Source organism: Enhydra lutris, unplaced genomic scaffold (assembly GCF_002288905.1).
Source record: "Enhydra lutris kenyoni isolate GAN:26980312 unplaced genomic scaffold, ASM228890v2 scaffoldscaffold55, whole genome shotgun sequence".
Lineage (NCBI taxonomy): Eukaryota > Metazoa > Chordata > Mammalia > Carnivora > Mustelidae > Enhydra > Enhydra lutris.
Window position 1 is genome coordinate 14,093,841 of NW_019154139.1, and position 15,756 is coordinate 14,109,596.

The 15,756-nt window shown below is 41.0% G+C and overlaps 1 protein-coding gene across 2 annotated transcripts in view; it reads left to right on the forward strand.

Annotated features, from left to right (window-relative positions):
- LOC111157509 (synapsin III) overlaps window positions 1-15,756 on the forward strand; it is a 508,652-nt gene that overhangs the window by 80,763 nt on the left and 412,133 nt on the right. Inside the window, exons 3-4 of one of the 2 annotated variants that reach the window (XM_022518974.1) lie at window positions 6,721-6,812; window positions 10,657-10,659. In XM_022518974.1, coding sequence (XP_022374682.1) covers window positions 6,721-6,812; window positions 10,657-10,659 — 95 coding nt within the window. The remainder of the gene's footprint in view (window positions 1-6,720; window positions 6,813-10,656; window positions 10,660-15,756) is intronic. The other variant, XM_022518973.1, reaches the window with a different exon arrangement.

The window sequence follows — 15,756 nt, forward strand, 5'->3', positions numbered from 1 at the left end:
CTCTCCTTCTGAAAAATCTATGGAATGCCTAAGGCTGTGAAAAGGAGCACACTCTAAGGGTTTAAGGGTACAGTCTGGACCAGATAGGTCTTCGCTAACTGACAGGAATTTCTAGTATCTTATCAGCCACCCTTGGATTCCAGAAGAGTCAGTCTGCCAGTTTCTTGCCCTTGGGATCTCTGGACAACATCTTTTTGTGTCAAAATCCTCCTTCAGTCAGGCTTTGTGGTCAAGGCCGATAGCTGCCACCTTCACATTCCCACACATTCTTGGTTTCTTGTGCACATTCCCATCAGTCATCCATTTCCAAGTGCCACTTTCAGTTTCTGTCCCATTGATCTGTTGGCCTAATTGCATCCTTCAGCTTACCATAATGATTGCAATCACCACTTCCATTCTGTTATCAACGTCATTATCATCACAAATGCAATTATTAGTAACCAGCCTTGAATACCCCCATGCTTTCAGAAATATTATCTACTTGGCTTCACATGCTTGCCAGGTGCCAGTTCCAGTAAGAATGCAGCCAAAGACCCTATAGGAAACTGAATGCATTCCATGTTATTCCCCTGTCTGGGGTGGGAGGAGCACGTGTGTATGTGTGTTTGTGTGTGTGTGTGCATGCGCCCACGTGCATGTGTGTTTCGGAACTGAACGTGAGTTTAGTTGTAAAGAGGTGCCTATATTGCCTTCTGATCTAAGGAGCTGTAGAAAAGATTTTGTTGGTGGATAGGTTTCCAACCATATCTAGTACCTGTAACAGAGCTTGGAGACTAGAAAATTCTTTGCCCATATTTGTTATGTATGTATGTATGTTATGTCTGTATGTGTGTATGTATATATGTAACCACTCCCCTCCTCGGCAGCCTCCCATGTTTCCCAGTGCCCCCCCCCCAAATGTTAATGCCCTACCACTGGACCAGTGAAAATGATATTCAAAAGGGACTTTGCAGATGTAATTGTATTATGGACCTTTGGATAGATAAAGTGACTCTGATTATCTGGGTGAGCACACACAACTCTTTAAAAACAGAATTACCTCTGGCTGGGGACAGAAATGTGGTAGAGGTGGAAGTTAAATGTCTAAGGATAAGAAGGACTTGATATGCCATTACTAGTTTGAGGACGGAGAGTGCTATGAGGCACACAGTGCAGATGGCCTTAACTGGCTGGGGGAGGCTCCCAGCTGACACCAGCAAGGAAGTGGACCTCAATCCTCCAACCACAAAGAGCTGAATTCTGCCAACTACCTGAAGGAGCTTGGAAGCACTTTCTTCCCAGAGTCTTCCAATAAAAAAAAGCCCAGATGATTGACACCTTGATTTGGGCCTTGTGAAGCCCAGAACAGAGAAACCAGCCAAACTAATATAGGCTTCTGACCTACAGAGCAGTAAGATAATAAACTTGTGTTGTTTGAAGTTGTTTACTTTGTGGTAATTTGTTATGAAGTAACAGAAATACTAGTAAGGGAAGATGAATGCACTATGTAATGATATTTGTGTTCCCTCACAAGGAGTTCAAGATCCTTCGGGACTGGTCTCTGACCCACCTTTCTAGTTCTGTTTCCTATTATGTTCTTGCATAAACTCCATGCCCCAGCTACAAAAGACATCACACCATTCCATTGACCTGATGGCCCTATGTTCTTACCTGTGCTTTTTTTTTTTATTATTGTGTTATGTTAGTCACCATACAATACATCGTTAGTTTTTGATGTAGCGTTCCAAGATTCATTGTTTACGTATAACACCCAGTGCTCCTGTGCTTTTGTTACTATAAGTTTAGATTGGGCCTTTCCCCTCCTTTCCGCTTAGAAACACTTTCCACAGTGTTATGGTGTCTAATGGATCTGGCAATGGACAGAGTTTCACAAGGCAAGCTACATAGCATGCATACGTATCTGGTCATCACATATAAAAATAACACTTTATTCAACAAGCACTTTTGGATACCTATTGTGTGCCTGAAGCTGAGTATAAGGCAGTGAACAGCTTTCTTCTAAAAATATTATTGCTTGGCATTCCTTTTTCATAAGATGTGATAATTTTTCCTTTAGTGATAATTGGGGGAACACTGGTTGAGAAAGAAAGAGCTATAAAAATGAAAAGCATTATAGATATAATTGACTCAGTTGATTATAACTCTTTTATTTAAAAAATGAAAAGAATTACAGTGGAGGATAAGGGATTTGCCTGTGGTCATGGTCATTGGGTCATTGTCAAATCCAACATTTAGATCCCTGGTCTTCAGACTTCAAGTCCAATTCCTTTCCCACTATTCTTTGATTCCTCCATGTACATGTTTTTAAAAGTCACAAACAGGAAAACTCAGATAATCCAGAACTTTCAGGTATAATTGAGATCAGTGTTGAAAAACTCCCACACCAGTTTTCAATTAGCAATAATTGCACCTTGGATAAATCTCATTGGCTACAATACTGCCACTGTGCGAAGCTACCAGGTTTTAACAAGAGTAACAAAATACAAAATCCCCGTATATGCCTAATATTGCAAAAATCTGCCTGTCTTTAATGATGTCTAGAGATAATCTCCCACAAATGTATAACATAATTATTTTCCCTTTCAAAACAAAATCTTGACAATCAAAATTATACACAGCGTCCTTCATCTTCCAAAGCCATACATTATGGTGTTATTTTTTTCTGTTAAAAATAAGGGGGGGGGCACCTGGGTGGCTCAGTGGGTTAAAGCCTCTGCCTTCGGCTCAGGTCATGATCCCAGGGTCCTGGGATCGAGCCCCACATCGGGCTCTCTGCTTGGCGGGGAGCCTGCTTCCTCCTCTCTCTCTCTCTGCCTGCCTCTCTGCCTACTTGTGATCTCTGTCTGTCAAATAAATAAATAAAATATTTTAAAAAAATAATAAAAAAAAATAAGGGAAATAAATTCTTTAAAATGCTCCTCATAGCAGATAGGGGAAAATGTAATGCAGTCGAGGCAGTGGGCTCAAGCTTTCAGTAAGGTGTAAAGAAGCGCAAATAATAGAGGATGTTTAGACCAGTGCTGAAACCCAAAAGTACCTTTATAAAGCAAAGAGAAATTTGTAGGTGCAGATGAGCGTGACAGCAGTGGAGTGCCATAGGCACCATTGCTTAGTACAGGCAAGACTCAAAGTCATGGTGGTGCTTCACTTCATTAACCTCTCAGCCGGCCTACCACCCTTAACAAAACGGAAGGGGCTGAGCTCTTGATTTTTTTTTTTTTTTCCTTTTAACCTTTAGTGAGGTGGGGATCCCCTGAGGAGCTCTTTGAGAGGTCAGGCCACAATGGTGGGTTGCAGTGTGAATCAGAATAGAACACATTCCCTTCAGCCAATCATATCACTGGGGAAACATTCAACTAGTTTATTCAGGATAGAGCCTTTGAGGTCATCTGGTTGCCCAGTGACCGTATTTTGGAGTGGTTGAGGAGGACGACTTTATCTGAACAGAGGGGTGGTCATCCTACTTTGTCTTTGGACCTGTTATCACTGGGTCCTCTTTGGGCTACTTCCCTTTTGGAATATTGTACTACTTGATATCAAGACTTACTGTAAAGCTGCAGTAATTGAGACAACTTGGACTAGACTCCAGGATAGACAAACAGGTCACATATGAAGTGACTTGAGGTTTGACAAAGGCACTGATGCAATTCGGTGAAAGCATATTTAATAAACAATGTAAAGTATTTGAAAAACCATATGGAAAAATTGAACCTTGAGTCTTAGGTCAGATCTTATATAAAACATTAATTCTAGGTGGACTACAGATGTAAATGTGCAAAGACCTTGTTTCTAAGAAAGATCACGTTTCTATGTATCAGGGGTTAGGGTGTGGTGATATCTTTTGATATCTTTTGGGGGAGACAGTTCAACCCACTACAGTTTCTTTTTCTTTCTTTCTTTTTTTGCTTAAATGGTTATTCATTTATTTTTTACAAATTTTTTTTATTGTGTTACGTTAGCCACCATACAATACATCATTAGTTTTTGATGTAGTGTTCCAAGATTCATTGTTTACACCTAACACCCAGATCTCCATGCAATACATGCCTTCCTTAATACCCACCACCAGGCTTACCCGTTCCCCCACCCTCCTCCCCACTACAGTTTCTATGTGAATTCTGAGGCTCTTCAAAAATAGGTGCTCTTTGAGATTCTACCAAGAGGGCCATCATACTATCTTAAAGGAAAAGTGCTTGGATACTTCTGTGTTCATTTCCAAGTTTTGTTTGTTGAAGTTTTTAAAAAGTAAAATACAGAAGAGTGCCCTCTCTTTGCTACCCCAACTCTCTATGCTTGATCCAAGAGAGACTTGCTACACTATGAACCTAAGCATTCACCTCCTATAATCATTCATAAACCATAACTGGGAGATAATTCTAGAAACCTTGAGCTGAACACGATGAACTTCTAACTTGTATATTCAAGCCTGAGTGTGTCTTTTATATAGATATCTCTTTCCATTTGGGCAGCAAGAAAGCCTCTGGGGCTTTGCCACCTTGGAGTTGGAGATTCTATCATTCAAAACACTGATTTACTCCCTTTCTTCACATTTTTTAGTAACCAAATGTTCTGTGTTGCAACTTTCTTTTGACTTCTTTTTCTCTGCACACTCATGCAACAACTTTTATTGCCAGTTCTTCTTTGTAATCTCGCCAATGAAGTATCTTAAACATGATGGGACTGAATTTTTAGGGCATTAGACGTAATAAACAGGTCATTACCACTATTTACTAACCTGAACTCATTAACGGAGCTCTTTGCTTTTCACCTTGCCACAACATAATGAGGCTATTAATTAAAGCAAGAGACGTAAGTGCTCTGGGTTTCCTTTAATGTCATCTGGGGAGATGACTAGGTCTTTGGTCATAATTCTGTTAAATGTTTCCAAGGGGATACATTTAAATCACTGTGAAATGATATTTCCTTTCAACATGAACTTGGTTTTCTCTTCAACTGGGTTATTTTTAGGTCCCCAAAATTCCCAGTTGTAATCCACCCAGTGCCTGATTCAGCTAAGCAGTGGGAGTAGGGGGCTATACCAGTTAAAAGCATAGGCTGGAGTCAGACTGCCTGGGTTTAAATTCTGGCTCTGCTACTTACTGTGTACATTTTGCAAGTTATTTAATCTTTCTTTGCCTTGGTTTTTTCATCTGGATAAGTGTGAGGATTAAATTAATTCTTACATGTAAAATGCTTGGGACAGTATCTGGCACATAGTGAATTTTTCATATGTATGAGAAGCTATTTTTATTCATTTAATCTTGAGAAATAGCTTTTGGCATCTTCTGTGTGTAAGGCACAGTTTGGTACTATGCATTTTCTAGGATAGGGTTACAGGTTCAACTGTCTCACAAAATTCACATGTTGAAGTCCTAAGCCCAGTACCTCCGTGTGATCTTATTTGGAGATAGGATCTTTCTAGAGTTAAAGTGAGGTCATTAGGGTGGACCCTAATGCAGTGTGAGTGGTGTCCTTATAAAAAGGGTGTCTTTGGATACAGAGACATGTACAGAAGGAAGATGGCGTGATGAGAAGGGAGAAGGTGGCCATCTACAAGTCAAGGGGAGAAACCTGAAACAGATATTTTCCTCACGGCCCTCAAAAGGAACCAACCCTACCAACCCCTTATTTTTGGACTTCTAACCTCCGGAACTATGGGAAAAGAAATTTTTGCTGTTTAAGCCACCTAGTGGTGTATTTGTTACCTTAGGAAACTTAGATGGTTATAATAACATGGAATCACTGTCCCCAGGGAGTGTATAATCTGGTAGGAGGGATGTATTCCATAGGGCTTTGGTCAAAAGCAACAGAAATTCAGCAGATCTTGCTTAAACAAGTAAAAAGGCAAAAAGATGAAATTACAAAGATACAGAGGTATTGCCTAAAACCCAAGGGTAGGATTGTAGCTGGCACATAAACATCAAGAGTACTCTCATCTCTTGCCTCTACCCCTCCTCTCTTAGTGACTGTGATATTTCTCCCTCCACCCCCTTATTTTCTGTACTTTCCCAATCCAGATGGCAGGAAACATGGTCTTTAATTATACTTAGGTTTTATGTATTAAATACAGCCCCAGAAAGAAATTGCATGAATCACTCAGCAGTTTAAAATTCTAATACAAGGGCACCTTATTCCTATACCCTGGGTCAGGTGCCAACCCCATTAGATGTGACGGTGAGAGCAGTATTTCAGTGCATAGACATGCTGCCTATACTGTAACCATGTAGGTGGATAAAGGGGAGGGGCCATGACCAAAAGAGGAAGCAATGGGCGGATGATGAGGAGGACTCCATTAATTGGGATACACGATTACTAGCTGTGATGTTTTACCACTGCATAACCTGAAGCTGAAGAAATCTAGGGAAAATGTTATATTGAACAGCCTTTGACCTCGTGTAGTCCTGAAGCTGGAGTGGCTTCTTCTGCTTTCAAGGAAGTAGAAATTAGTAGTGGTTAAAAGCATAGGTCCTTGAATCAGAGACAGGTGGGTTTCGATCTAACTTTGCCTTTTATTAATTATGTGGCCTTGGACATGACACCATGCCTCTGCACCTCAGATTCCTCAGGTTTCAGAAAGGAAAGTAAATAATATTACCAACTTCCTAAGTTTCAGGAGAGGCATAAATGTGTACTTCGCACATAAAGTACCCAATAAATGTTAGTAGTTTTTAGCGTCGTTAGTTTTTGATGAATCCTTTTGTGTTTTGCTTTCTCCTTCAGGCTGAATTCTCAGAGTTGAACCTAGCTGCCTATGTTACTGGGGGCTGTATGGTGGACATGCAAGTCATGAGAAATGGGACCAAGGTTGTGAGGTAAGGAGGACTGAGAATCAGAAAGCCTTCATTCAAGAGGCACGTGTGGGATACCTCACAGAGCTAACCCCTCTGTCGGCTGCCTCTGACCTGACTTCTGCACTACATGTACCCTCATGTGCCGAGTATTACTTCCAAAGAGTTCTAGGTTCTATTGCTATAGGGATGACTAGCAACACAAATAATTGAGGGAAGCAGTGGTGGTGGGCTGGAATGAGCCCTGGGCTTGCAGAGAAGAGACTGGATTCCATTTCTGGCTTTGTGACTCTATTCAGGTGTATTATTTGGTCTCTTTTACCCTCTGATTCCCATCTGCAGCATGATTGCAGCACACAAGTAACAGACATGGATGTCAGATCGCCCTGTTCATTCTAAAGAGCTGTACAAATGTAAGGGTTTATTAGAATGAGCTATGGCCTGTTTCCAGCATATGGCAGACCAAATGTTCAAAGAATCCCCTCCCAGGACATCAAACCTTAAAGTACTGGATATACCATTTTCCAGAGAATCAGTTTATAATGTATGCTGAGCTTGAGGTGGAGTGAGAAAATTCTTCAGAAGCCCAGAAAAGTCAAGAAAGCACAAATCCACAGAAGAGATAAAGAGTTATATTAATATATTTCTACCTGTATTTCTAATATTTATATATTAAGCAACCAGAATAATACAGACCAGGTCTCATGAGGGTTTAGCTGGGAAAGAAATAGGATTCAGATTTGGGGAAGTAAAACAGGAAGAACTTTGAGGAAGAGGTGGCACTGGTTCTAACCCTTATCAGTGGTGAAATATGGGCATTCTACGCATCGTAAGGGGAGGAAGCAGTCTTTGTAAATGCAGACAGGCAAAAAAAGAGACCGTGCTTGGGTATTTATGATAATTCAACTAATTCAGTCATCATTCACTGAGAGCCTACCATGTGCCAAGAAAGACATTATGTGGCTTTCCATTTTTAATAATGTTGGGCTAGATTATTTGGACCAATTTTTCCATGGAAAAATTTAAAAAACTGGTTTTAAATAATATCATCTCTAAAGCCTTCAAAGAATTAGCAAGACATTAAGGAATTACCAAGAAGAGAATGATGGGGAAAAGGAAACTCAGAGAGATGAATGTGTACAAAAGTTATATTTTTCTATGAAATTTGCTAAGTCTGGCAAATTTGAAAACTGGTTTTGATAGCTTAGCAGGAACAAGGGAGGTAGAAATCAATGTCCACTCAAGGTGGAGAGTGTAATGATAGGCCCTCCTCACAATAAGCTGAGACCCAGAAGAACCACATCTTCAAGGTAAATGTGAATTATAAGTACATGAGCCCTTATAAGTAATTGCAGCTTAAACTGCAGTTTGATTTGTCTTCCAGGGAAACTTAAACTTGGTTTATGGTGATCCCAAACATGCCAGAAGTAAAAAACAAATCATATGTAGAGGAAGGCACTTTCATCCTAAGCTTCAAATAATTTTTTGTACAATAGCTAGCACAGAGTCCAAGATAACCAGGCATAGACACCATGAATGAGAAGAAACAGAAACAATAGACAACAGAAAGAGACCTGAAGGACATCAGATACTGGACTAATCAAACAGCAATTCTTTTTTTTTTTTTTTTCCCCCAGATATCATTGTTTGGGGGAGCGGGGGGAGTTGGTATTTTCTTTATTAAAAATTTTTTTTAAATTAACACATAATGTATTATTTATTTCTGGGGTACAGGTTTGTGGTTCATCAGTCTTATACAATTCACAGCACTCACCATAACACATACTCTCCCCATCAAACAGCAATTCTTAAAAAAAAAAAAAAGTTATTAAGTTGAAAAAAATCAGGTTTGAAGATACCTTCCAGAAATAGAAAACAATAACAATAAAAAGTGACACAGCCAATTTTTTTAAGATTTTATTTATTTATTTGAGAGAGAGAGAGCATGAGAGGGGAGAGGTCAGAGGGAGAAGCAGGCTCCCCACCGAGCAAAGAGCCCGATGTGGGATTCAATTCCGAGACTCCAGAATCATGAGCTCAACCGGAGGCAGTCGTCCAACCAACTGAGCCACCCAGGCACCCGACACAGCCAATTAAAAAAAAAAAAAAAATCAAATACAACTAGAAATGAAAACTACACTAATCAATCACTAATTATTGGATGTGTTGTGTTTAGCAATATATGACACACCATTGAAAAGGCACTAATCAGTAAAAAGTAGAGCTGAAGAAATTATCCTAATGAAGCACAGAGAGGAAGAGAAGAAATGCAAAAGAGTTGATTAGATCTTGTGAGAAAGTCTCTCATTTAAACAGAATCCCAGGGGCGCGAGGGTGGCTCAGTGGGTTAAATCCTCTGCCTTCGGCTCAGGTCATGATCTCAGGGTCCTGGAATGATCTCAGGGTCCTGGTCATGTCGGGCTCTCTGCTCAGCTGGGAGCCTGCTTCCTCCTCTCTCTCTCTCTCTCTGCCTGCCTCTCTGCCTACTGATCTGTCAAATAAATAAATAAAAATCTTTAATAAAATAAATAAATAAACAAAATCCCAAAAAAAGAATGGAGCAGAGGCAGTCTTTTAAGAAATGATGGTTGAAAACCTTTCAGAGGGATACCAAACCACCAAAACCAGAAGCTTACTACATTTCAGGGATCAATAAAAAGAATTATATACACAATACTGTAAGTGCAGAAGGATGAAGAAAAGCATCTTAAAAACAGCCAGAGAGGAAAAGGCAGATTACTTTATTAGAGTAACTGACAGCTCCCAGGCAGCACCAGTAGAACATCTTCAGGTGGCCAAAAGAAAATAATTGCCAAGCTCTTCCATCTTCAGAGAAACATTTTTTATGAATAAAGGCAAAATAAAAACATTTACAAAGAGAATATTCTCACTAAGGAAGATTGTAAAGAACCTGCTTTCGGCAAAAAGAAAATGATCCCAGAATAACAGAGCTACAAGAAGATGTGTACAACAAAGAAGGTAGTAAATGTAAATAAATATTGTCTATAAATAATAATAATAATGTCTTACAGATTTAAAAAAATACACAAAGAATTAAAATACATGGCAGGAAGATAATATGGGCTGGGAGGAAATGGAATTAAGGTGTTCTGAGGCCCTTGTATTGTTAGGGAAGTAAGTAAATGTATCAATTAACAACAGGCTGTGAAAAGTCATAGATGAGGGCACCTGGGTGGCTTACTGGTCGTTAAGCGTCTGCCTTTGGCTCAGGTCAGGATGTCAGGGTCCTGGGATCGAGCCCTGCAATGGGTTCTCTGCTCAGCAGGAAGCTTGCTTCTCCCTCTCCCACTCCCCCTGCTTGTATTCCCTCTCTCTCTGTGTGTCTCTCTCTGTCAAATAAATAAATAAAATCTTAAAAAAAAAGTTATAGATGCATGATATAATTGCCAGTAATTTAAGTGATTACTTAAAAAAAAGAAAAGAAAAGAATGTAGTAAAACTTAAAAGCTATAAGAGAGGGAGGAGCACCTGGGTGGCTCAGTCAGTTAAGTGTCTGACTCTTGATTTCAGCTCAGGTCATGATCTCAGGGTGGTGGGATTGGGCCCTGTACTGGGCTCTGGCTCAGCATGGAGTCAGATTGTCCCTCTCCCTCTATTCCTCTCTCACCCCACCCCCTGCTCTCTCTCAAACTAACAAATAAAATATATATATATTTTAAAGCTACAAGAGAGGGAATAGGAGAAATAGTAAAAGAGGACATGAAAGAGAAAAACCAACATGGAATGTGTATTACAACTAAAATAAGATGGTGGATTTAAATCAAAATATATAAGCAGACTGATTATTATTCTAAATGGCCTGTATAGCAGTGCTGGTTATTAAAGTATTTAAAATTTGCTATACAAGTCGGTAAATAGCTTCTGCCCTCAACCTAATGAATATCTTCAGCTACACTTACCTCATGGATGGGCAGACAATTGGACTGCTCTTTTGTCCCCCAGTTCACCACATTGCTGTCCCCCAGCTCATATCCTTGTTCTTCCCATGGTCAGAGGATGCCCAAACATTATAGGGAAGGCATACCCTTGGAAGCAGTGGTGGAACCCCAGAGAGAAAATTCCTGATTTCCTCTGTCTCTTCAAGGCTGTAAATGCCTGAGTCCACTGGAGTCGCCCTCTCATGGTCACTTGTGAGAACTACAACCTCCACAAAGTACCCTCTGAGTTGTTAAATATTATCACCAATATATATCATTAATTGCATTAAATGTAAAAGGACTGAGTGCTCTAGTTTATAGAGCATCTCCATTAAAAATTTTTAAAGTAGATTTTTTAAAATCCAGCTATATTCCATTCACAATACTCATCTAAAACATAAGAATATAGGAAGTTTGGAAGTTAAAGGATGGAAATATATATATATATACACATACACATACACATACACACACACACATACATACATACATACACACACACCCATATACACATTTAACTGGTCAAAAGAAAGCTAGCTGATGTAGCTGTACTAATATCGGGGGAAAAATAGACTCCAGGTGAAAAGTGTTACTAGGGCAAAGGAAGTAATTTATTATCATTAAGATAAGAAAGAGATAGTAATTTTAAATTTATGAGCATCAAACAAAAATGCCTCAAACTATACTTCAGAAACTATCAGATTTATTTGTGCTTATTTATACCGTGCTTCCTTATCTGGAAAAGGAACTGAATTGTCTTATTTTGTAATACATAGAAACGAGAACATGCATCCTATTAGTTTTCAAATTTGGCTATAGATTAGAATCACCTGGGAAATGTTTTAAAATCCTGATGGCCCAGGAATATGCCGGACCAACTTCACTAGAATCTCTGAAGGTAGGATTTGGACCTCTGTAGTTTTAATGCTCCCTAGGTAATTCCAATGGGCAGCCTGATGGAGAACCTCCCCAAACAGCTCTCACATTGGCCCTGCACCCTGGCTGAGTCAGCTGGGGCCGGGTGTGTTTCCTGACACAGAGACACAGGGAAAAATGCCATGTGATGATGAAAGCAGATTAAAGCGATGTGTCTATAAGCCAAGGAATGCCAGTGATTGCTGTCAGTCACCCTAAGTAAGGAGAGAGACATGGAACAAAATGGAACAGATTCTCTCTCAGCCCTCAGAAGAAACCAATCCTGCCGATGCTTTGATTTCAGATTTTTAGCCTCCAGAACTGTGAAAGAATACTTTTCTGTCGTTTTAAGCCGTCCAGTTTGTGGTACTCTCTTTAGGCAGCTCTAGAAAACTAATTTGGTAGTGCTTTTCAAATTTTAAATGCATATCCACCCCCTAAAGATCTTGATAAAATGCTGATTCTCATTCATTAGGTCTTTAGGTAGGATCTCAGATTCTAAATTACCTACAGTCTCCCAGATGAAGCCAATACTGCCAGACCTGTAGCCTCAGTTTGAGCAGCATGGGTTTGGACTAGTTTCCAGATGCTGCTGCTGCTGGTAGAAGACCATACCTTGAGTAGCCAGAGCTATGAGGGCAGTTGCCAATATGGCCAAAGCCCTGGGCTCAGGGGTCCATGGAGCTGTTGAGGTTTATTCTGTCCATGCCTAGGATGGTGCTTACTGTCTCAGCTAGATAGCTTGCTTTGGCAACCACAGTTAGAGACCTGGGAGAATGTGCACACAAACCAGGTAGCCCCAGCCCAACTCATGGTGTGTCCTGCAGTTAGGGAGTCAGTAAGAATCTTCCTCGGCCACGTAGTTTCAAGCCCTAACTGTGGTCTCCCAAAGTAGAATGTTGAACAGTGCCCTTGCCCTGCAGTATATGCCTTCAAAGAGAATTAGGTGTTGCATTGAAAATGCCTTTAATCACTTCCAAGTGTGCAGTATGAGCAAGGCAAGGCCTACATCTTCTGAAGTAATGTTCTTAGGAAGTACCTTCAGAAAAGTTGGCCAGGATGGTTGGTAGAGCAGACCACAGCTGGTTTTCTCCAGCATCCATTCTTTCTTCTTTGGGAAACAGCACTTAGATTTTCCATCTGGGTGACCCCTCCCCAACTTACAGTCTGTGTGGTGTCTAGAGCTGATGTCAGCTGGTGTCAGACTCAATCAGAATATTGCAGTGGGATCCAAGCCAAGCCAGTGAGGAAACCATTGTGACGCTTTTACTGGAACCCTTGGGTGGGAGACACGTGTGCATTTTGCTGGGGCTGCTGAGCTGCTGGGATGGATATGTGGAGCTGCTGGTGGCCATCTCTTTTTTCCCTTGAGGGAAGGCTTTGCTGAGGTTGAAGCCAAGCAAAGGAAAATACAGCCAAGGGAGAGAGAGAGAGTGAATGACCCAATGATGTTATTCAAGGCCCTGGATCCAGATTCATTTCCAAACCTTAGCCAAAAAAAAAAAAATTCCTTTTTGATTAAGCCAGCTTGAATTACACATACAAAATTCATGAATTTTTATTTATTTAGCAAACACTTTATAGCACTTCCTACGTGCTAGGCACTATTCCAGGCGTTTAGCATGTATTGACTCATTTCATCCTTTCAGCAACTCTATAAGGTATGTACTATTATAATCCACATTTTCTAGATAAGAAGGCTGAAGCACCAATGAGTTGGGTAGTGGAATCAAGGCCTCCAGCTGCTTAGTGGCAAATCTAGTGTTTAAACCTAAGCATTCTGATGTCAGAGCTTGTGTGGGGCACCACTGCCCTGGACCACCTGTTTAAAAAGGGGGAGACTGTTTCACAGAGCTGCTTAAAGAAGTGGAAAGTTTCTCCTTGTGAGCAATATGCTAAAGTACCACAGCCATTTGGTAGGAAAATATTGTGGGGATCCTAGCACCTGACTTTCAGGCAATGGGAATTTACTAAAATGAAAGGACATGAATTGGTAACATGAAAACATATGAAAATATAAAGTTCATCAATAAAGTTTAAGTATTTGTTCAGATGCAGAATACTCTAATAATGTAATGGTGGTGTGTAAATCATTTTTTTAAATTTATTATTTTTTTTTATTTCTTTTCAGTGTAACAGTATTCATTGTTTTTTTTTTTGTTTTGTTTTTGTTTTTAAAGATTTTATTTATTTATTTGACAGACGGAGATCACAAGTAGGCAGAAAGGCAGGCAGAGAGAGAGAGAGAGAGGAGGAAGCAGGCCCGCCGCCAAGCAGAGAGCCCGACGCGGGGCTCGATCCCAGGACCCTGAGACCATGACCTGAGCCGAAGGCAGAGGCTTTAACCCACTGAGCCACCCAGGCGCCCCAGTATTCATTGTTTTTGCACCACACCCAGTGCTCCATGCAATCTGTGCCCTCTCTAATACCCACCACCTGGGTGTAAATCATTTTTAACTCTAGTAAAAGGTTAAAAGACAAAAGTATCTTTTTTAACAAAAGTATTATTCTTTTAAATAGCTATAGAACTATAAAGTAACTATAGCTACAATCATTTGTTAATGAATACATAATATAAAAAGATGTGAATTGCGACATCAAAAACAGAAAATGTAGGAAGGGGAAAGTAAAAGAGAATCTGTATGTGATCGAAGTTAAGTAGTTATTGGCTTAAAATAGACTGTTATTACTCTAAGATGTTTTATATAAGCTTCAAGGTAATCATAAAGTAAAAACCTATAGTAGATACACAAAACAGAAAAAGAAAGGATTCAAAGCATACCACTACAGAATATTATCAGATCACAAAGGGACACAGCAAGAGAAAAAAAGAACTACAAACCAACCAGAAAACAGCTAACAAAATAGCAATAGTAAGTCCTTACCTATTAATCACTACTTTGAAAGTAAATGGGGTGGCGCCTCGGTGGCTCAGTTGGTTAAGTGACTGCCTTCAGCTCAGGTCATGATCCTGGGGTCCTGGGATCAAGCCCTACATCGGGCTCCCTGCTCAGCAGGGAACCTGCTTCTCCCTCTCCCTGTACTTGTGTCCCTGCCTGTGCTTTCTCTCTTGCTATCTCTCTGTCAAATAAATAAATAAAATCTTTAAAAAATAAAAAATAAAATAAATGTATTAAATTCCCCAATCAAAAGACACAGAGTGGCTGACTGATTTAAAAAAACCAAAAAACAGGGAGGAGGAGTCAAGATGGCGGAGAAGTAGCAGGCTGAGACTACTTCAGGTAGCGGGAGATCAGCTAGATAGCTTATCTAAAGATTGCAAACACCTACAAATCCAACGGGAGATCGAAGAGAAGAAGAACAGCAACTCTAGAAACAGAAAATCAACCACTTTCTGAAAGGTAGGACGGGCGGAGAAGTGAATCCAAAGCGACGGGAAGATAGACCGCGGGGGGAGGGGCCGGCTCCCGGCAAGCGGCGGAGCAACAGAGCACAAAATCGGGACTTTTAAAAGTCTGTTCCGCTGAGGGACATCGCTCCAGAGGCTTAACCGGGGTGAAGCCCACGCAGGGTCAGTGTGGCCTCAGGTCCCGCAGGGTCACAGAAGGATCAGGGGTGTCTGAGTGTCGCAGAGCTTACAGGTATTAGAACAGGGAAGCCGGCTACAGAGACAGAGCCGAGGAGTAAGCTCTAAGCTCGGGGTTACCTTGAACCGGTCGCAGGCTCGGTCAGCTCGGAGCGCGGCCGGAGGCAGGGTGACGGGAGTAAATCGGCGCTGTTCTCTGAGGGCGCACTGAGGAGTGGGGCCCCGGGCTCTCGGCTCCTCCGGGCCGGAGACCGGGAGGCCGCCATCTTCATTCCCGCCCTCCGGAACTCTATGGAAAGCGCTCAGGGAACAAAAGCTCCCGAAAGCAAACCCGAGCAGATTACTCAGCCCGGCCCCTGGTAAGGGCGGTGCAACTCCGCCCGGGGCAAAGACACTTGAGAATCACTACAACAGGCCCCTCCCCGAGAAGATCAACAAGAAGCCCAGCCAGGATCAAGTTCACCTACCAAGGAGTACAGTTTCAATACCAAGGAGAGCAGCGTAATTCCAAAGGAGGAGAAAGCAAAGCACGGAACTCATGGCTTTCTCCCCATGATTCTTTAGCCTT